The sequence below is a fragment of the Elaeis guineensis genome, chromosome 3 (genome assembly GCF_000442705.2).
Source record: "Elaeis guineensis isolate ETL-2024a chromosome 3, EG11, whole genome shotgun sequence".
Lineage (NCBI taxonomy): Eukaryota > Viridiplantae > Streptophyta > Magnoliopsida > Arecales > Arecaceae > Elaeis > Elaeis guineensis.
This window is the reverse complement of record NC_025995.2, coordinates 127,894,056-127,918,022: the sequence shown is the minus strand read 5'-3', so window position 1 is coordinate 127,918,022 and position 23,967 is coordinate 127,894,056. Positions and strand designations below refer to the sequence as shown.

General features: G+C 39.0%; 2 protein-coding genes across 2 annotated transcripts; both read right to left on the bottom strand.

The window, feature by feature from the left end:
* Positions 1–4,123: 4,123 nt before the first annotated feature.
* On the bottom strand, positions 4,124–5,813 carry LOC105040192 (protein kinase PINOID 2). Its single transcript, XM_010916613.4, has 2 exons — positions 5,123–5,813; positions 4,124–5,023 (listed from the first exon to the last, which is right to left on the bottom strand). The coding sequence occupies exons 1-2, from the start codon at positions 5,665–5,667 to the stop codon at positions 4,189–4,191; spliced, it is 1,380 nt and encodes a 459-aa protein (XP_010914915.1). The 5' UTR covers positions 5,668–5,813; the 3' UTR covers positions 4,124–4,188.
* A 2,940-nt stretch (positions 5,814–8,753) lies between these two features.
* On the bottom strand, positions 8,754–23,223 carry LOC105040219 (mitochondrial ATPase complex subunit ATP10). The gene is given in 9 exon segments (XM_073254972.1): positions 8,754–9,283; positions 11,993–12,111; positions 12,200–12,360; positions 15,309–15,380; positions 18,066–18,115; positions 18,118–18,253; positions 20,735–20,798; positions 22,783–22,823; positions 22,910–23,223. Coding segments are annotated over 8 exon segments (795 nt in total). The 5' UTR covers positions 23,063–23,223; the 3' UTR covers positions 8,754–9,283; position 11,993.
* Between the last annotated feature and the right edge of the window lie 744 nt (positions 23,224–23,967).

Genomic DNA, 23,967 nt, shown 5'->3' with positions numbered 1-23,967 from the left:
ATAAGCCAATACGTTCCAGCACTTTTTTTTTTTTTTTTCTTTATATTTGTGTACGTTGGTTTGTGGTAAAATCCGGTAGATCATGTCAAGCCGTATCTATTCACGTCTAGGTCAACTGAATCCAATTGGTTATCGTACACTAGATATTGCACGGTCTGGCAACTGGGAATGGGTTCTCGCAACCAGTAAATACGAACTTCCTTTGCTTTTATCGTACGTAATCATATGGTATATGGTAGGTAATGTGGCAGATATATGAGACGTAGTCGGGGAACTGGACAAAACACGCGTGCCTGAGCTCGTCATCGAGAGCTGCAGACCCAGACCCGGAACATGAAGGCTCCCTCCACCACCATCATTACCTGCCTTGACCCTCCACCCAGTCTTCTCTTCCACCCATCATGGGCTTCTGCACCCACCACCACCACCTTATCATGCCACTCCTCCCGCCAACTATTTCAATTATTCCTATTATTATTATTATTATTATTATTATTATTATTATTATTATTATTTCTATTATTATCATTATTTCTATTTCTATTTCTATTTCTATTCATGGTCGTCCCTTTCCTCCTGAGCCATCACCATCACCACTATAATTACTTTTTTTTTGTTATTAGCAAGAGATACCACATATGCTTCATGATATTCTGGCTGGCAATGTTCAAACGCATGCGCCCATTAGCCATAGGATGTGAGGCATCCTGAATCTTCAGCAATTCATTTTGATGGAAATGTTACTTTTTCTTTTAAAAAAGAATTATGATGGAAATCTTAGTCAAATGGAGGCTTATGATAATAATATAAAATAAAGCATTTCCAATCTTTTTGGTTTTTAATGAAAGAAAGGGAAGATCTAGGCTCCAGCCGCTTTGTGGAAGATGAAGTTAAACGGAGAATACAGGGGTGGCCTTTGAGCCAGAGAAGGTCCAGAGGAAAAAATTGGAAGAGTGATACAAAATACTTGGAAGCAAATGGATAAGCACATTAATTAATTAGAGAAAAATAAGTCTGCTGCAATTTTGATGCCTTCGAGATGCTAGATTTCTTTCTTGCCACAGTGACCACGAGATAGCTGCTATAAGGAGATCGTTGATTCGAAGATTAATGCCACAAAGCTCCATATGATCAGAACCGCTTGGAAAAGTACTTGCAGGAGGTTTTGCTAATCTTGCAAAGAGATAGTAGGATCTTCCAAATATATGCTGAGAAGGGTCAGCGGATCAATAGATGATCAATTGAGTCGAGGCCAGAATTACGAAATGCACAATACAAAGTATGAACCCATCATTATTTTTTTTGTTTAACAGTTTTCTAATGTTTCGTCTATTCGTTCAGGCTAGCCATATAGATGTAGTTTCTGATTTCTTTTTCTTGAACGGGTAGCTACCATAAACATGGGGCCCCCTCTTCAAGAATTTTAGAATGATCTGCCCAAGAGACTTCGAAGAAGAGTCTATATACTAAGAGAAATAATCCAAGCTATGGAAGAAGTTCTCTTTTGAATTCCTGAAGTCTTTATTAGAAATAGGAGGTTTAAAAGGAATGGACCAGCTATATATATGGGTTTATTCCGAAGGAGGACACCAGATCAAGCATCTTTGTCTGGAACACTGTCTAAGAGATTAAGAGAGAGAAAAGAGAGGATATTGACCAATCCGTGTGTCCTTCCAAAATCTGATGGCATTTAGAATGGTTTGAATGATTTAACAATGTTTCTCCAATTTGTGAAAGCATTGCTGGGAAGCCTAGATCTTGTTGAAGCATATCCACTACTGGAGCAGTATAAAGATTTGAGAACTTCAAGAATGCTGATTATGATCACCATTTAACAATCTCCATCCACATTTAGCTATTAAGACTATGTTAAGTTCTTTGAGATTATTGAGAGTACCCAAAACCCCTTGCTCGCTATCCTGCATACTATATTCCAGTTCACTAATGAAGCAAATGGGGAGCATGATTGAGTGTCCTCCAAAGAAAAGATCTTCTTGGCTTATCTAGCGTAGCAATTGACCAGCTTGATCGGGAGGAGGAAAATGGACATACGGTTATAAAGGTAATGCAGTATAAACTGAATTAATAAGGGTAAGTCTTCCTCCAAAGGAAAGAGAGAGTTGCTTCCACCCAGTTAATTGAGAAAAAAGCAGTATTGCAATTTAGGATGGAAACAAGGTGCTCAGAGGAGGACTATCACCAATGAAGACCAGCTGTGATTTGCTAAATTAAGTTGCAGTCAGAATCAAACTGAAAGCCCGTTACTAGACACTTGAGATAGAAGATTTGCTTAGGTGAAGGCTGACAGAAAATTAGAGTGCGGTCTACATTTTCTAATCATTTCCACAATTTGACTTCAGCCTTCTCTATTCTATAAATGTTTTGACCAATTACAGTTTTGTGCTATAACAACTTCTGATTTATCTCTAGAGCAAAGAAGTAGGGTCCAATTTTTTTTTTTGCTCAGGTTTGAGTCTACTTTGCGGGGGCCAACTGACTTGATTGGTGAAGTCAGATTGGCCTACGTTGACCAGGGTTGGTGAGGATTTGTAAACACCTTTTATGGTTTAGGAATCTATATCAACAAGTTCTAAGTACAACCAAATTAGATTTACATGAGATGATTGAACATGACATGTGAAAATGAATATCGGCTAATACATCTATAAAATTTTTCTTTTTTTCATATTGAGAATAAATGAACTCATATGCTCATATGCGACTGTTATATGTTATGAATCCTAAGCATTCTACAATTTTCTCCAAAAAAAGAAAAGTATTTCTAGTTTATCATTTGACAATTCAAATGAAAAGCATTTGTTGATTCCCGTTCCACTCCAAGGTCACTAGTTTGCACCTTCTTTCCGAAAAAATAGGGGCAGCTTAGTTTTACGGTTCGATGGACAGTTTACATCCAAGGCTAGACATGGGAATTCATGCTGGATCTGCAAGGAATTCAAAGTGTTCAATGGTGCATAGAAAAGTGATCATGAAAATGCACATAAAATTGCAAAATCTATCATGTACTACAGTAGGGCCCACTGTAGGAATAAAGTTTCCACTAAGCAACAAACTTGAACTTCAACCCTTTTAGTTTATTTGATTTAGCCATCTTTGTCGAGCTACCAAAAAGCTTTATTTGAGATCATAATCAATTAGGCTCTCACATATAATTTAATTGATCCTCCAGCCATTTAATGAGGTTATAATCATCCAGTCAACTTCATCATCCACCTCAAAATTAATCCACAATCATCTAATCCTGTTCTCTTCATAACCATGTATCATCATTGTTTTTTCCCTTTTTTTGAATATCTGCCATAGGCTTTACACAGTTTCTTCCATACATTATGCATCAGCAACATCAGGAACATCTCATGACTGAAGCTAAGTTCAGCTAGGAAGCCTAGTTATTTTCAGAACTTCCTTTTTTTGGGAAAAATCACATTAATTTTCCCATACTACTACAAGGAAATATCATAATGACCACTTAGTTTTATGTATTTTATAGTCATTCCCCTTGCATGCAACAAATATATCAACCTCCCAACCAAAATGACTACGCTGTATTCATTGTCAACATTTGTTTCTATCATTGCTCTTCTCGTGCCCGGGCATCTCCCTAAGAATAGTTTTTTCTCGTTGGTGGCAGTAGATGCATCGGAAGTAACTAAACCTTCATTTTGCCTTTTTGGAGCTCCAGAACTATGAATTTAATATTCAATCCAATAACTCTTCCTTGCTTGTGCGTGCTAGCTAACAACTTTCAACTAACATGCAGCTTCTTTTTAAGTGGGGTCCCCGACAGCATGCATTAAGCCTTCGACATATATAGATGATGCTAATTGTAATGCAACATCTTTTCTTTGAACTTTTTCTGGGGTCGTCCATGATACAAGTGGATGGGTTTACCAGCATAACTTTGGCACGTTCGTTCATATTCATCCGGGACTGCTAGCTCTTTTTACAGCCAAAAGCGAAAAGGGAAAAGAAGATTGCGAGGCGTGTGTGTGTGTGTGTGTTTGTGTGCGCGGGCGCGCGCGTGAGAGAGAGAGAGAGAGAGGGTTATGATATATAAGATTATGTGATTAATTAGTAATAAGAACAAGAAAATAATCTTCGCTCTGTTAAATATTCCTTGAGTAGTAAATCAGTGGGTGGATTAATGAACATACAATAAACAAGCACTTAGAAGTAATCAAAATGTTGAGGGATGTGGTAACGCTCGTCCCTCTTCTTTCCGAGCTTTTGGACGGGGGCTTTGCTCCTCGTTCTCCTCAGATCTCTGGGGACCTCAGGGGGCCTCACCGACCTAATGAGAGCCCAATTCACCCCCTTGAAGAACTCGTGCCTCTTGATCTCCGCGGCGCCCTTCAAGCTCCCAATCCTCCTCTTGGGGTTCTTCACCAAGAGCTTGCTTATGAGGTCCTGAGCTCTTAATATCTCATCCAACTCCTTACCGCAGGTTGCCACCTTGGGAAAAGTCAGCGGTTGCTTGATGATATTGACGAGCGTCTTCTCATTGTCGTCGCCTTTGAACGGCGTTCTCCCGTACATCATCTCATACAGGAACACTCCGAGAGTCCACCAATCCACGGCGCTCCCGTGGCCTGCGCCGGAGATCACCTCCGGCGCAAGGTACTCGTGCGTGCCTACGAACGATCTGGACCGGGCGGCGACGGGCTCGGCCACGAGCTCGGGGTCGAAGCCATCCTCCTTGGTGACCGTCTCCGGTGCGGGCCTGGCCTTCTGCCTGGTCCCGCCATAGAAGCAAGAGAGCACCGGCTGCATTGGCGGCACGCAAGATGAGCTGGAGCCCTTGGCATTCTTGTCGACCAGCTTGGGGTCCAGCCTCTGCCTCAGAAGCCTCGGAACCACATGACATTTTAAGGATAGATCGAAGTCGGAGAGCATGATGTGACCATCATCCCTAACAAGCACATTCTCCGGCTTTAGATCCCGGTACACCACCCCCATCATGTGGAGGTACTCCAGAGCCAGCAGCGTCTCCGCGGCATAAAACCTACATATAATACAGTTGATAATTAGCTTTTCCATTTTATTATGAGGTGGAATCTAGAAGAGAAATAGATTATATATATATATATATAATTATAATTACCTGGCAGAAGAGATGGTGAAGCGTCTTCCGGGCTGACGCTGCCGGACGACGTGCAAATCACCGCCTGGACAGAACTCCATGAGAAGGCAGGAGTAGTGCGCAGCGTCGAACTCGGCATACAGGGTGGGGAGGAAGGGGTGATCGAGCGTTCGGAGGATCTCCCTCTCGGTCTCCGCCCGCTGAAGCTTCTTCCGGAAGGCGAGGGCCTCCTTGTCCACCACTTTGATGGCGTAGAGGCAACCGGAGAACATGGGGTCTCGGAGCTGGCACAGGTACACGTTCCCGAGGTCGCCGCTCCCGAGGCGGCGCACGAGGCGGAAGTGGTCGAGCCCCACGCGGCCCGCGGCCGCCTGGACCCTCCGGATGGCCTCCCACTCGGTCTGGTTGGCCTTGTGGGGCTTGTGCTGCGATGTGCTGCAGAAGTAGGAGCGCACCGACATGGAACTCGAGCTCCCCAAGCTCCGGCGGGAGTCGGGCACCGTGAAGGAAGAGCAGCTGCTGTCGTAGTCGGACTCCTCTCGGCTAGTCGCCATGATATGGTACATGGAAGAGCCTTCTAGCTCCAGCTCCTCTTATATAGCAGCCATGGCTTGTTGCTTTCAGGTCCCAAAACGCGGAGAGCTGGATCACCCTTTAATAGCAGTAGCTTCTCCCGTAGACTAGTGTTAGATTTCAAAGGGATCCGTGGCACTTTTGTAATTGTGGGCTTACTTGGTGCGCTTCTGGCAATATAAAAGTGTTAGAATTGTAAAGGTTAAAAATGAATACTCATTGCAACGTACGTACAAGTGCTAGAATCGCGAAGGTTAGAAAAATGTAGTAGTGGCACCTTCATTTTGAATTAATTACTACAATGTCGATCTTGAATTCGCCATATTAATTACATAGATAGATCCATCCAATTTATACTGGAAATTCACAGTAATCCTCTGTAGGCATTGCAATTGCTTCAATAGACACATCAAAATAGCAGCAAGAGTTGTACATGAGTCATTAATTATCATATGCAATTGCCGCGAGTCTTGATTACTCTGGTGGATTTTGAACCTATTTGACCAATGTAAAAAGCATAACATTGACATTGCAGCAATTTACAATTCAGGGAGGTATCCATGATAACTCGTACGTACAAAATACTATTTCCATGTGAAAGTGGAACGTTGCCCAGAAGGACAAGAACCCTCGTCGGCGGGGATAGCTGTTTTGGTCACATGAGGAGGGGAGCTGGGAAAGGGCGGAGAGAGGTGGCTGCACTGTAAAGATCCCGGCGTGTTCAAGGCTAAGGTGTACAGGGTGGGGGGTGCATGCAACTTCCGTGCCTTATTAATAGATCCCACCTGTCTCTCTCTCTCCATACACAACTACGCGTCCCCTTTTCCTTCCTCTCATTTTCTCGATGTGCTTGTGAGCATGTGAACCCATTTACTAGCTACGTGGCATTAAAGCATGTCGATCCTTTCCTACGTACTCGCCTACGTATGCATGTTGGAGCTGTTTGACGAGTACACTGCTTTATCTCGGGCAGGGGAATGTTGGGTGTATACCTATACAGCGAGATAGATGCATAAGATCTAGAAAACGGAGGTACTTGCGATGCACCACACGATATGGTGCATCGCACGCACCATCTATTGTCTGATGGATGGGTGCATGCAGCTGCACGTGATGTGAATCGCACAGACATCCATCATGCGATTGGCTGTATATGCATCTAAACTTGTGATAGTCTGATGCTGCTACCTTTGGAAGAATACATACACACACATGCTGTTGACTGTACAGAAGAGATAATTCGATCTGCTATGGGTTTGCATCCCAAATTGGAGCGTGAGGATAGATTGTCTATGGATTTATACTGTATACGGCTGCTGGTCAGGACAAGCAGACGGTGGAAGGGACGGAGTTCAGGTTCAATCGTGGAAACCTTGGATCGCCCAATGCCAAACAGCTCGGATGCTGCAAAACAATCCCAGAAAACTCGGATGCTACAAACTATCTCCGAGAAGGACACAATATATGCTTATTTTCAAGGAACTCTGCACTGCATATAACCATTAGTGAATATGAAATGTGCACTGGCATGAAACCCTCCTGCGTGTTGCATGGAAGTCCACAAGTCCCAGTCAGTCCTCTTGTGCATGTGGCTGGGTGAAGTCGAGAGAGATGGGTTTACGTTACTGAAGCAAAGCCTGCACGAGCTCGTAATGATGAAATTTGCTATTTTTCTAAATTAACACTGCCTAGATGAAAGCACGTTACTTTTTATATCTCATTTAAAGACCATTAGCAGCTGGCTCCGCCAAGGAAGGGGCTAGGCAATATTTTGTGAGAATGTAACTTCTGAAATAGGCCAGTCTGATCAGTGCCTACTTTGTGATGCTTTCTAGCTCATCTAGGCTATTAGACTGTTACGAAACAAATCTTACTTAGCATACGAAATTATTGCAGGACCTTGGCATCTCATTTCCCTTTGCATGTTGATGTAGAATCCAATTCGGTCAACTTCTGAGAATTTTGAACTTTTTAATCGAATAATATAAGCAATATCCTCCTTTTTTTGTTTCTTTGGGTGAATGATATACCTCTGACTCTTGCTGGCCAAGTTCATAATTCTTAGCACTAGCCTTATATTTTTATGGGGAATAATATATTCAAAAAAAAAAAACGTATCAGAAGGCATCATGGTAGTTATAAAATGTCCTAAGGGCCCATAAAATAATATCAGCAATATCCCTCCTGTTACACTTTCAAACGGACACAAGGAAATGATTTCTGTTTTCAGAATATATACTTCTTTTAGTTCGTGGATACTGGAAGTTAGATTCCCCACTGGCTGTAGATACTTGTTGGATCCTCTTTTTAATGTCTTGTGCATGCCTCCCCTGGTCCGTTCCCAGGTCCTGCCCTTCTGCAGTTCTGATCATGCCAACCACTTCTCGGCCGTAATGCGCAAAGAGAAATGCGTAATGGGAAACCCAAGGTCCTACTACTGCAGGCAGACTTTTCGATCCTCCCACACCTCCCAAAACCAAAACCCTTCATCCTTCACACCCACCAAAACTCTGTCTCCATTCCTTCGTTTAATTTTCACATCTCATCAATACAAATGAAATGCAATCGTTTGAACGCTCGGTATGCATCTTACGCCTGAAGGGATACCAGTAAAACAATACTACAACCAGATGGCATAGTAAAAACTTGTTACATGCTGTTGCCGGAAAAGATTCCTCCTCCAAGCTAATACACGTCCATACCATTTCGATAAATTCCAACACCAGAAAGTTTATGTTAGGCTTAAAACATAGCTTTTAAAAATCAGTCACTCTTTCTACCAAAAAAAAAAAAAAATCAGTCACTCGAACAACTGTCACATAATTCAGAAAATCTTTTATGCACAAGTCCCAAACTGAAACGCTTTCGTATTCCGTTCTGGGTGCAAACACGACAGAGTGAATCCAGAATGAGTACCCATGCAACATTGGCCAAATTAAAAAAAAAAAAAAAAAAAGAATTTAACCATGGTTAAAAGTCCTGGGCCATCAAAAAGAAATCGAGCAGCAGTGGGACCTGGCGTCACCCATTGAGTTTATTGGTCATGGTTTTAAATCTCCTGGACATCTAGCACAATATCTTATAATGTTCATGAAATGACTTAAACACTGCACAATGTACATTTAATCTCATATATGAGACTCACAGCAGCACATAATAATCAAATAGCTGGTTAATGTTGTGAATTGGCACCCAACTTTTTAGAACTAATTGCCATAGCATATCAGCAGCCTCTGCAGCAACATATAACAATTAAATAACTGGTTAATGTTGCAATTGGTACCCAACTTCTTGGAGCTAATTGCCACAGGATATCAGCATCCTCTACTGCATAAAAGCTCCCCAAAAGTTGCCAAAATTTATATCCCAGTGGCATCTGAAACTGTGTGATGGTCCCATCCTTACACATATCTGTGTCATTGAAAAGGACCACGAAATGGAATGCAATGAAGGTTTGTGGTCATACACATCAATTTGGATCACAGATATAGGAATCCAATACAAAAAACTTTTAGTTGGATGAAAAGTTTGTTTCCCGCAATCATAACCCAGAATGCAGACTCCCCTCGCGTAACATGCCGAAGCTCTCTACACAGGCCTGGCCCCAGCCTGACACCCACACAAACAGGACAGCCATATGAGTATTTTAATTAAGGTAGTATAAATAAATATATTTCATTGAATGTCCAACAGCATGAAACTAATTGCTGATATGTGGTAAGAAAAACTGTATCTGGTATCCCTGCTTCATCATATTATCGGATACTTTCACATCATGGGCAGTTCCAATCCAATGGGTCCAAAACAATCATGTCTGAACTATTTCAAATTTTCACAATTTATGCAGAGGATCCTCCTGTCATCAGCATGCTCATGACTGTTACACACACTTGATGACAAGGAGAATTAAATTCAAGATCATAGTGTTACAAACTAAGCTGCATTGTATTATTGAAAAAATAAATTACAAAAGATAAAAATAAAGTCCAAAATTAGAAACATCAAAAACAGAGGGAAAAAAGTATTTGAGAGGCAAAATATAATATCCAGTCATGAAATTTACCAAGAAAACTATCAGGACTTTACCAACTTCCTAAAAGAGTATTTTTATTCATTTGATCATAAAAATCTCTCAAGAAATGATTACACATAAGAAAATGGAAGTGGAAATACCTCCTTGGGACCAATGAATATTCAGATGATATGCAGCACACCTTGGATGGATATGGGATGTTTCATAACCAACAATGGAACATGAAGAAAGGTCATGATCCGGTACAGGGAATTTCTCCAAATTGAAATGAGGGGGAGTTCAGGACCATCAAGGCAACAAGATACCATCTAAATTTTGATGCATATGCTCAAACAAAGCCCCACCAACATATAAATATTAGGTATCCAAAATTCATTAGCAACTCGAGATGCCATCACTAAAACTGAAATAATAGGATGTGCATAATAATTTAAATCAAGAGTCCAGAAGATTATGATCAAGTGCCTGTTAATTCCACTAATTAGCCTAGTGACAGGCTTCCTCATAAAATGGATGGTTTGTTTAATACAAATTATGTAGTGTGATCCTGACAAATATCTATTCAACTAATACAAGAAAGGCCATGTTGACAGAGCATGCTGCACAAGAGGCAAAAATAATTGGCCCACTGGTGATAGTCATTTCACAAGACCGATACACCAGCACTCTTTGCGAACATGTTGACTTTTCATTTTTCCTATCAAAAACCTATCTAAAGACAGGATTCCCTTCCCTCAGGACTTCAATAACCACAAAATAGGAATGTTGTATAATTGTAATCACTCCCTGTGCATCATAATCACCATGGCCTGGAAAAAGAAGTTGATTACATGACCTAACTACCACATATCCAATTCACAGTTAATTAATCACCTTCCTTGAGGACATTACACTTTTTTGTATCCTGCAACATCGTAGCAATTCCTTCAACATTTGTAGCCAGCTATATGCCATCCTCTTTATTTATGAGTAACTTGTCAATCTTATCACCAAGCATTCGTAGCTCAGGTAATAGGAAAAGTGCTGTTCAACAATATGATGGAATGGAAAAAGAAGTAAAGAGAAAGGCCTAAAGTTACAGAATACTATGATATAACAATGAATAACCCTCCAGAAAACACTTGTGACTCAAGGTTAACACCTAACAGATTGTGGTTACAAATGAAAGCCATGTGGCCTGGTGGTTAACCCCTGATAAGCAGAAATCTCTTCAGTGTCAAGCCGAAATTTGTTTCGGAGTAGAATCATCATCATAAGAACTGAAAGTGTTAAACTAGATCTGAGCAAAGAAAGCCCAACCCTCTCAGTTCAGGTTTGAGCAGGCCTGTGCTGGAATTTTATGTCTAACAAGATGGCCCAGGCTCGGATTTTATGGCCTGACCAGGATCTAGGCTGGTAATGGGCCCATTAAACATTGGCTGGTGCAACACTAGAACAGATATTATTATAGTGTTATACATTACAATATAAATTCTCTTACCTAAATCCCTAATCCCTAACACGATCTGGTGACTAGAAGAAAAGGTTGCTCATCTTTCCTTGCATCTCCATCTTGCTAAGCTTCCGACCCACCCACCCCCCCTCTCCCCACACAAAAAAATTCTATGCCATCTACTGGAGCACCACCATACCAAAGGTATTTTTGCCAAATCTCTCCTTCCCTCCTTCATTAAGTGTAGTCAGCCTCCATACCACCACTACCACCCTACTCCTCCAACACCACAGACATTGACCCTAAATACCACCTCCACCACCCCACTCCCTAACACCTGCTTCCAGCCCCCCCTTCCACTACCACAAGCTGCCACTCCCATTCTTCCAGCAGCAGCACTGCTGGCCTGCCCTTTCAACACCACCACTACCACCAATATCCTGTCCACTGCCCTTGAGAGCTCTTTCTCTCCGCCCCTTCCCCACTATTTTTCTCTTTTTGAGATACTACCATCACAATGAACAGAGCCAGCGCTTAACCTGGTCAACCTAGATGGGATTGCTCTCAAGCCTGAGGAATTAACAGGAAGTCACGCTTGGGCTGGAAAACTAATGTCCAAAGGCAGGCAGGGCTGGGGTCAAACCAGCAATTTTCAGCCTTGAGTTTACCAAATAGTCCAGCCTAACGAGGACTCTGCCCAAGTCTATGCTGCACCATCTACAGTTGCAAAGGTAAGATTATATTTGTTAGAAAGATTTACATTTGATATTCATCACGCATCATAGAATACAAGATTTTGCCAACAAATGGAAGCAAACACATGATGTTTGAGATGCAAAGTTTAGACAGTCACCTCATTTCTCATCTAACAAAAGGGACGTGCATGACATAAGTGATGAAAGCTCTTCCTGTGTTGCAGAGCCAAAACCTTGCCATCTAATTCTGCCAAACCTATCAAGCAAAAAAATATACCTGCAAGGAAACAAAAATAGCATTATACTCGACAACTAGCTTGCTCTCTGTCGTGAAATGATGAATTCAGTAAAGACAGAAATATCACCCCGTGAGAAGATTCAATATTCGAAGCTTTTTCCTGAAATGGTAGTGGTCACCAAATGCATAAACAATTTGTCTCTGGGGATTGTTGGATTTCCTCATCATCTTGAGAAACAAATTCCGAACTGGACCCAATGACAATAACCAAGAGTCTATAAATGATACCTGGAAAAACAATAGATCATCAAGCTTATAGGTAAATACACACATACAGAAAAATTCTCACAATATATAGTGCTGGGTGCTAACATACTTTCAAAAGTGTGTTAAACAATTTTCCATATACATATGATAAAATATTGCATAAACATGCGCATAGAGTATCACCAGAATATCAACTTCTTAATCGAGATCATACTAGTTGAACTAACAATTGAAGTTTGAACAATGGTATTTCAGACAACATGCATCTCAAACAAACTAGCAAAATCTCTTATTTAAACATATGAAAAGATCAGTAAGAAAACAAGATGTCGTCTACTTAGAAAGGTAAAGCTAATATATCAGTTCATAGCTATAGATAATGGATGCCCAATAATGACAAATACATACTATATCAGCCAAGGAAAACAAGCAATTTAACTTAATAATCAACATGTACAATTGCAAAGATTAACAAAACTAGGTACAACAACCAGCTTCTAGAAGATGAACTTTTGTATTTTCTCCCCCTGGAGAATGACGGTGAGATAGGCACCTTCTTTAGATTGAACCTGGAACTTCTCCCCTGCACAAGAGCTATGAGAAAGGCGTCAACCAAGGTTTTAAATTCCGTGGGACAAGCTCTCCCAGTTTTTCCATAGAATGAGACGCGCCGCCATCCTGCCCCGTCCCGAAACTTAGGATAGAAAATGTCCCAAATGTCTCGATCGGATGCTGGGATGCTAACGAAAGCCCTGTTTCAATACATGAGTTGATACTCCATCCCAGTGTCCCATGGACCTAAAGCATTAGCGTCAACCACATGACACAAGTACAAGAAATCACATATCCACCACATCACCACACATTTATTGCTCTAACATAAAATAGAGAGCCAAATCATGACAATGCTGCAATGAATTAGCTAATTTGATGCAATTTTATATGCATAGCACCAGCTTAGGCAAGACCATCATAGACATCAAGTCAAAAGAAAATCATGTCACTGATTAAAATTCATTTTCATGCAAGGCAAAGTCCTTACCAAAGTTGCAGATGCCAAATATAAAGTTTGTTATGAACTACATAGATTTTATGAACATTTTGGTCAGCAGGTCAACAGGTCATGGTTAATTTTAATTATTTAGACTTCAACTTGACCATTCATGATGTCCAATCAGGCAAAGGATTTCTGTCTAACATAGTGCATTAACAAACAAACAAAAAAAAAAAAAAAAGACCAGCCAGATGGTTTTTGTGTTATGATACACTAATGGACATCTCTAAAGTGAATTTTGGTCTTCCATGCAATGAACAATGGGAGAGACAAAGAATTCCTGGATAAAAGGTAACAACTTCCTTGCAGTTCTGCACTGCAAGAATGCCTTACTCTACAACATCTACTCGCAGATTTATGAAGAGAAAAGCAGAATAATGAAGATTGAAAGTGTTATGTGCTTCAAGTGCGGTAGTAGAGTTGAGTACATCAAAGGATTTTTGGGTGCTGTACCAACCAGCATATACTAATGCAGATCACTGAAGAACATCAGTAAGGCAGTAGGCAGGGATCCAAGGACTGGAGCAAAAGTTGATCAGAAGCAGTGGAGAGGATCAGGAAGAAGATCAAAGATAACGGGAGAGGGCCCAGGGTTTCAGGCAGTGGTTTCGTGCTCACCCGGCCCTTTGGGTGGCAGTTCCACACTCATCCCCTCCTAGGCTGAGTTGGCTCAGTCCAGGCTGGTCCACCTGGACCAGCCCTCACATCTTTCCCCCAAAAACCATCCTTAAAAGGCTAGAGAGGAGTACAGGACCTTCCTAGGATTAGTCTTGGTGCAAAAGGAAAAGCTGAAGACAGGCATGAACCCAGAAGATTATAATAAGAAACATATGGCTTTTCCATGAGAATTGCTTGCAGTTGCTTGACCTAGAGCGTGGGGAAAATCAACCACATGGGAATTGGGCAGGGCAGTGGAAAACAGAGGAAATGGAGATAAGATTCATGTAGCTAGTCATGGCAACAGACAAAGCCTTGAGTTTGACTCTGTGGAAGGCTGTGCAAACCAGGGCTTGAGCAAAGTTTACGACCAGCATACAAAATAACATCAATTGCGATAAAATTCAAATTTTACACAAGTGAGGCTAATGATTCTATACTAATACATGCACATACAGACCTACATGCATGCACAATAAAATAGGAAAACTAAGGTAATCTGCATGGTCGTGATATCTGCAGGTATGATTATTGTTCTCACAACTATACAAGTCATGAGGTTAATTATCTAAATAGCAAAGTAAAATAAGATATCTATGGAAGACCCATCAAATAAAGTAAATAATATGCCACAAGAGTCCCATATTTGAACGCACGCAAAAAACAACTTTAATGGAACTAAAAATTTTTGCAAACATGTATCTAAGTCAACCTCATCAATCAAGTACATAAAATCCAAAATTTCTTATAACTCAATAAATTATATAATGATAGCTTACTGAAGAATGAAAATCTTCTTGTAGATAGGTATGTTGGCAATGCACGTAATTGTCATTTTCCAAGTAAGGAAACAGATCTCCAGTCATGAGATTAAAAGGAAATTTTGATCATAATGTAAGGCTAGATTTCAAAATCATGAATCTTGTTATATCTATCCATACACTATTAAAGAGTACAATTAAATCTCTACAACCAATAACAGAAGAAGTGTTTCCATTGTAATCATTACATATACAAAGAAACTTAATCCTCTCTATTATTTTCTTCTGTTTCCTGTGTGTATTTGTTTTTTGAAGTGATAATAATTACTAGAGAATAAAAAATAACATGCATTATGTTCGTCCAACTGGGATCTGTGGAGTTAAGGGACCATGTCTCATATATATCTCAAATAAAATGAAACAATGTGAAAGATACTCATAAACGAAGCATGAAATCAGACATGCATCCATTGAGGAATAATAATGTCTGTAATCACCTCATATATTTGGATTCTTCCCAGAGCACTAAAAGCATCCAGAAAAGGAATACTCCATGATTCAGCCATTGTCTGTTCAGCAAAAATAGAGATGCCATTAAGTTATGTTCACATCCAACTGAGTCATCTTGATCATTCATGCAATTCACAAGAACAGCATCCAGTCATTAAGTAACATGGACTACTAATGTTATGAATTGGACTTCCTATGCTTTTCGCCATTTACCATGACATTTGCTAAAAGGAATATGTGGATGAAACCTTAAACCACACTTTCTTTGTTAATCATGCAAGATACTACTATCACCTACTGTTTGGTGTATCTCACCAAGTTGAGCAGCACTAAAGCTGATCATGCAATAAACATCAATTTGGTCTTCTTATGGTGGCATTTGGTGACCCAAATAGGATCATGAAAGTGATCTTAGATCAATGGTGATCCTTATATGAGATAATCTAATCCTCGATGGTCTAAGATCACCATGTTTGTATGCTACGTTCCAGTGATTAAAGATCCAGGACATCCACAAGTAAATGTTTGGTATTTTATGAAATCCAAGAACAATAACCATAAAATCCAAAACTAACCCTGATATATTCCATAAAAATATATTTATTAATTCTATAAAAATATATAAATTAAATTATAGAATTAATATTTGCATTTATACTTATAATAAATTATTATTTCAATACTAATATTTATTTTGATTAGAAAAATCAGGCAAATATAAGTAATATATTAAATAATTTAGAATATAAACATAAAGTACAGTAATATATTCTATTATACTTTAAAAATATCATTGAATAATAATATGATGATAATATGATTAATAATATATTATATATCATAAATATTGTATATGGATATCAAATAATTATTATATATAATATATAGTATCAATATAATATATATTATGGTATATTGATACATTAATTTTTTTCAATTGGACTGAGGGCATTTTTGTCCCCAAATTTCAGCCCAAGATCACTATCTTGGTGTGATCTTGGATGTTCGTCCTTAAGGACGGATTTTCCATCCCCAAGTTGGGAGGTGATTTGAGAAGTGGAGGTGTTTTAGGATCACTATCACATAGGATCATCATAGTGCAACTAAATATAGTCATCTCATCACCTCCACCCACATCATCTTGATCTTGGGGTGATCACCACACACCGTATGCCCCTTATATGTTATCAGGCTCAAAGTGCTTGTTGCTAAAACTGGAGACTTTGCCATGTTATATATATCACTCCAGCATCCAACTTAAAATCTAAGAGACTAAGACAACTATTACTTTCAAGGAACCAAAGAGAAGCATATCAAATTTTTCTCAGCCCTGTGGCTGATGTTCAAGTCCATATTGCAAGAATCCACATTGTGAGAACAATTGCAGAGATCCAAGATAATTTTATATCATTTTTGCATCAAAATGCCATGGAGTTCTCCACCATCATTTCTAAAATTTGGTTTAATGTATGTTCCTTAAAATTGCTGTTGCATACCAACTGCCAATTTTATTTTCTTCATGGTTATGAATTCATAATCAAGGCATCTCTTGGGAAGTTTCCAAAATTTGTTAAAACTTCCCTCCATTTGCAGTTTTTAGTTCCCTTGACATGGTTATGTGCAAATGACATCAGCTTGAATTTTATGCACAAGTGCTCATAGTCATAATGCCTGTTAGTGCAGGCTGCATAGAGGGGATAAGTTTTACATGAACAACATGGATACATGTTGTTATTTACATTTTGTGTCTAGCATGCGTTGCAGTGAATGCTAAACTTTTCTAGACTGATGGAATCTCTAAACACCAGATGGTAGCCCATACTCCATACAACTAAAATCTTCTTCATTTGAATGTACAAATGATGAAAGGTAATTAACGACTAATAAAGTACATCTTAGGCACTGAAAGGGGTCGTTATTGTTGGTGTAGTCCAAGGAGATGAATAGTTGAAACCCTGGCATGGCTAGTTCAAGCCTGACATCATTGCAGTGATAAAAGTGGAAATTAAAAAAAATTAATCTGAAGCATCAGTTTCTGAAAAATCAATGATACATGCTAAACCAGAAAGGAAACTAAAAAAATATCAATGCTCATCTACCAGAACACTAGACTGTTCATTTTACGTACAGGTTACCATTGACAGGTACGAGCTATCTAGATTCTAGGCTAACATAGAGTTTAGCAGTCGAAGCTCCCTCCTTCCATGCTTGAACTCGAAATGGTGTAAAGAGGAAAAAGTAGATTAAAAATCAAATGCCTTGCCTTGAACGCTCAACAAAAAAATGATTAAATTGTGTAAGGTGTGTACCGTGCACGAACCTCTCCATATGATGCTTGAGCTCAGAGATCAAAACGTTTTCCCCAAGTTAGCCTCAGAGCATCAGGTCAGGCGAACGTCAAGTGAGACAACTTAAAATTTAAACCAGACATGAATGCAAATTGTCTTGATAATATTGAATATCCATCACCAAGCCTTTATATATCTATCTTTCAAAGTGCAGGGTGAGGTCAATTACCATTGTATTAGAAAGGTTGGATCTTGCAAGTTTCCACTTACTCATGACATCACAATAGACTAATGGAATGCTCTTAACAAATTGACCCACATGTAACTCAAATGCTGAAGGATTTCCTATGTCATCTGACTATAAGTACTTCCCTTTTGAATAACAGTAGACTAAACATTCAAAAGATAACATCTCAGAAAAGAAACATGAAGCATAGGAAGAATCATTTCTCATACCTGTGAGCTTGCTCGAAAGGAAAGACACAATAATGATGCACAAGGAATAGTATTTCGCTGGTACCAGTTCCACTTTGTCCAGAACTAATGGGTAATTTTGAACTTCTACCATCCACAAAGTTTACTTCCAAATCAGGGAACTTAACAGCTGCTAGTGATGGAATGATAGTTTTATTCGCCAATGCGACCTGCATAATAGCACATCATCTGATCACAAAAATTAATTAATTTAGCGAATAGTGCTACTATAATTTCTGACTGGACATTGCTTATGGATCTGGAAACCAATTAAAAGTACATCATAATAGTTCTCCAGGCCTCAAAAAGGATGGTTATACAGATATATGCTTACACCCATCATTGAAAGATAAGACTACAATACATATATAAACTAAGCTTGATTTATAGTGCATTTAATGATGGTCATCATCATCGCATAAAAGTTCAGGAGAAACCTTAGGATTCTATAAGAACTGAAGCATCAAAATTAGAAGTTCTGCAAAATCCTAGGATACTCAAAAGCACCCAGGCATTAACATGCATTCAACTAAAGTAAGCCTACATAGGAATCCATGTGCTGTTAAAATACTCAAATTCTTGTGAACACGGACTGCTATCAGAAACATCAATAAAACAAAAATAGGCATTGCCCTTTTGTTTAGAAGTAAAATAAAAATATAACAAGTATATATAGAATTTAAAGGTAATCCTTGTGGTAATACAACTATAAATCTATCTGCTATAAAATGACTCTGATCTTTTTTTGAGGGAAAGGACCAAAAGATTTGCACATCAAACTTCACCGTCATGTTTAGAATAAAAATGCTTGTCTATTTTGCTACATATGGCTTGGTCAAATGCTCCCAACTTGATCCAGTATGGACCTGACACAATCTGAACCCATGGAAGATGTCAAAATTTTGAAAAAATCTGGAACAGTGGAAGATCCGATCAAGTGAGCGCTCCAACCATGCTATCTTTCAGGTGATGGTCCTTCAATGAACCTTACAAGGTGCAATAGTTATGTTATTGGTTTTTTTTCTAATGGATGACAAGCCAGATGATTGGACTTCAGTTTGCTTAGGTTCCTTAATTTGGGAACTACTTATGCAATCTTGTCTTAAATTTGAGAACCACCTGTGCAGTGTTGCATCTTAAATCTGAATCATCCTTCGAGTAAATACTTGTTATTAGCAAAGCCTCATGTCGTGCAGAGCATTTTCTCAACAATTACCTTGTCTGGGAATTTCTGTAACATTGCTTAAAGCCTATAGGCACATCTGTATCTAACATTCTTTTTTATTGGTGGGCAAAACATCCTGCATTTTATGTGATTGACATGGGCATTTCTGTGTTCTGTCTTTCATGGCCTCCAAATTGTTTCATTTTGCTTGTTTTCTAATCAAGAACTCTCATTTCCTTTGATTGAATAAACAGAGCAATGAGTCGGTCCAAGAAACAAATCTAGAGTCTAGACCCAGTTTCACAGCTGAATTAGAACTAAACAGTTTAAAATATGGTATTAGCTAATAAGAAAAGGACCCAAACACGATACAAACTTATATTATGTCTCAGCAGCTAGGACCATTTAAGTAAATGGTCGGATCAAGCCAAAATCCTAGGAATGTCATCCAAGCTGTGTCTGAGACAAGCAGGAACCAAGTCCAACAAGGCTTTTACATCTCCTAGCAGCACTTAGCAAGAGTCCAGGACAACCACTCTGACCACAAATTTTGTAATTCTAACTTTAAATGTGATACATGTTCCAAAGTATCTTCCCTTAGATCATCTACATCAGAAAGCCTGATAAAGAATGAGATTTCATTCCATATGATTTCACCAGGCACCATGAAAATATTCCTTATCAAACCAATGCCAAAATCCTAGGAAGAGTCATCCAAGCTGTGTCTGAGACAAGCAGGAACCAAGTCCGACAAGACTCGTGCATCTCCTAGCAGCACTTAGCAAGAGTCCAGGGCAACCACTCTGACCACAAATTTTGTAATTCTAACTTTTAATGCGACACATGTTCCAAAGTATCTTCCCTTAGATCATCTATATCAGAAAGCCTGATAAAGAATGAGATTTCATTCAATATGGTTTCACCAGGCACCATGAAAATGTGCTTATCAAACCAATGCAGCAACTTCTTGAATGACACAAACCCATAAGTATTGCCATGATAGACATGGTTTAATCTACAGGTCAATATCATGTAAAGCATATATAATCATAAAATGTCTTGGAGAAGCAAAGATTATCTCAATAATTAGCCTTCCAATTACATGAGATGCCTATATCTCCTAGAATTACTTCCTCTGTTATCATGAACCCCAAAACTTATTAAATAAATTATGAACCAAAGTAACAACAAAATGACCTATATATTGACTTTGTGAAGAATACACATTCTCCTACAGTAAGCTCTACCTCTTTATTCATGACATAATCATTGGAAACAAAGATTAGATAACTAGCAAAAGCTTTGAAGTGCATAAGGCTCATGGACACAAGATACTTCTATTATCAATGCTGGTCAATTTAACTAACAGCTTGAAGTTAAAGACTACAATTTTTTGATGCAGAAGGTTAGCTATATAAATATTAAATTCATCTCAGAATTGAAGTGCTAGTGATCAATCATGCCAAATGTTTTGGATTCAGCATACCTTACCACCATTTTTACGGATCTCTGAAATGTCAGCAAAGTATCCTCTACTTAATTCATCTGCACTGCACTAAAGCATATGAATAATTACTGTTAAATACTTTCTATAAACAGATAATTTGAACATAGATTTACTTCTAACTATATTTCCCTCTGAAATTGCAATGGATGCAGCATAACAATTATTAAGCATACAAGAAAAGACATAACATATTGCACAATGAAAAGCGAATAAAGAGCTGCTACAACAACCAGACTTGGTAACAAAGTTAACTGAAATGAAACCATAAGAAAAATAGGAAATGGGTTAGGATTTCTGTGTTGATATTTTTAAACACAATTAAGCATCACAAGGGCAAGGATGAGAAGGATAATTCAGAAAAAGGTATTTTGAGCACAAATAGATGATATTACCCATTGAATTGATAGAAGGAATGAAAAAAATTGCACCTCATGATATTGCAATTTGCATCTCTAATGAAATTTTAAGCTCCTTGCAAGAAATTGAAAACTATTAAGCAATACTTGCACCCAAGATTCACCGTCTTGGTACCAAATCCCTACCGGTGCCATCCTATTACAGTATCGTATGCAATTTGGTATGGTACAAGATAGCATACCAAATATCAATATGATACGAGACAATATAGTGGTATGAGACCAGTACGGTATGGTACGCTCATATTAAGCGGTACAAGATGGTACAACCAACCATGCTTATGCCCTAACAAAAAGCAAAGGCACATTGAAACCCTCCTATTAGAATCCAAAAATATGCCTCTATCAATTGAAAGCGGACATCCAGCTTATTAGATCTCTTTCACTTTGACTCTATCTTGTCAAAGAAACTGAAAACTAGAAGTGACAATCACAACCTAGCTGAAAGAAAAGCTACATTGACACTCTCCTATTCACATCCACATGTAATGTCTTATTATTTGAAAACTAAAAGCCAGTTTAATTATAATTCTTTCACTTCGATTCTAAGAGGTCATTTAACATATGGCCTCAGATGTACCTAGAAACTTGACAAGAATTTCACACACAGACAACACACATACAAAGAGAGAGTAATCTTTTTTCCTGGACTAAATATTGAAACAAGAAAAGATATACAGTACTAGCATGGGCATGACAAAAATATTGGACATAAGGTATAAATTGCAGTCAATGATCTAGAAAGACAAGGGGGAGATGGTGCCCTTCATCATGATCTCAGTATACAATGGGACTGGAGAATATCTGAATGTGATGAGTAAAGTGACGACGCGCTTCTCAAATACTGTCTCCACTGCATAACAATGAAGGGCAGGAAATGTATAATAAGGCCACCAGCATTGGAAGGAAAACCTTGATGGTAAATAGAGTGCAAGAACATGGCATAAACTTAGTAAATATGAGGGTTGAGGTAGTTGAGGGGTAAAACTAAAAAAACTTTAAAAAATGAATATTTTAAACCTTACATAAAAGCAAGCACAGAAACACAGGATAGCAGGCAAAGAAAGATGTTCAGGTGATTGTTAAGTAAGACTGGAAAAGATGCACCTGTGAACTCCTAACGTTGCGAAAATAAACGACAAGCAGACATGGAGATCAAACAGGTATATTTCTGATCAAGATGGTATTGCTATGTGAAATAAATATCCAAAATTTTTCAACACAAACAAGAAAGAAAGAAGATTCTTAGCATCCAAATTGAGCAACCTAAGGACAGATCCTTGTACTAAAACTAAGAGTTAGAGATTTAGAAAAAAATATTTTCGAAATAAAAAGAAAGCAAAAACATAGGATACACGTAGTAAAGATGAGATTTTCAGGTGGTTGTCGGGCAAGAATGGAAAATATACATCTAAACATGAAGCTGTCAAACCTACAAGAAAGAAACAACGAATTTAAGCTGTAGCATGCTTCTGATCAAGATTCGACGGTCATAGGAACCAAAGACCCAAAAATATACAGCATAAACAAGAAATGAGGGATACTGTATAGCATCTTGCAAAGAAAGAAACGCAATGAGGGGCATGTAATGACAAAGAAGGGGGGACTCACAGCCGAGCTCGCTCCTTCTCGATGGATTCCTTGCTACCCATCTGCGGCAAAAGAATTCCAAAGATAAGTGGCGAAGCGGAGCGGAGCGGATCTCGCAAAAGCCCTGGAAACGGGGGCAAGAAATAACCTGGTGGAGATCGATGAAACTCCGCAAGAACGTCTGAGATCGGGGATTGGCAGGGAGAGATCCCTCGCCGCGGCCGAGAACACGGATCTTGGCCAGTGAATGAATCGCCGGAGACGCGATGGTGGTGGAACGGAGCGCCAATCGCCTCAGCATCTTCGCAGAGGAGGTAAACCCTAACCCCGACCCTAGCTCTCCAATTATCAAAGAAACAGTTGGACGGCAGGAGAAGTCCTTCGCCTTTTCTCTCCGCCGGCGGCCACTTTCTGTCTCTCTCTCTCTCTCTCTCTCTCTCTCTGCGAGTCAGTGCCGGTCAGGCAGAAACTCGGTCCTGAATAAATAGTTGCGCTCGGCACCGCGGGACTTTATATTTAACCCCCTATACGTCGTAAATATTATACGTGGAGTCCATAAAGTCCACGTTACATTGGCCACCTCCGGCAGTCCAACAGCCTTTTCAAGAAGAAATTTACGATTATACCCTATTATACGATAATTGTGTTTGAGTCCATACTTCTAGTCATGCAAAATCCGAAAAAGTTCCGGCAACGACAGTGCAGGAGCAAGTTGAAACTTGATGTAAAGCATCTGACATTTAAGACCCTATCAGTGTAAATATCGCAGCTGTATCCACTCTTAGCTCTTGGTTCACATTTTTTCATTTTGCTCCATTCTTTTGGATTCAAAATCTTGCGTGGAGAAGGCATGAATATGCTATGGTCAGTGTAAATTATTTCTGCTATTCTCCGCAGCCCTTCTTGTCATATGCGTCTACTCATTGTCTTTTTCTATGTCATATGTGCTGCTTATGGTCTATATATACTATTTATATATATACTAAAGAAGGTGTTTGCATAAAATCATCCAGCCTTTGTCTATCTTTAATGCCTTAATATGTCATCATACTAATACATAATTCAGCTGTTTGGAATATTTATCATATATTAACTATTCCATTGACAGCATATGTATGTTTCATTGAATTTTATGAGTCTTTAAAATTGGATTTTAATTAGTCAAATTATGAACTTAATTTATTGATCAATTATTCTACTGTTTAT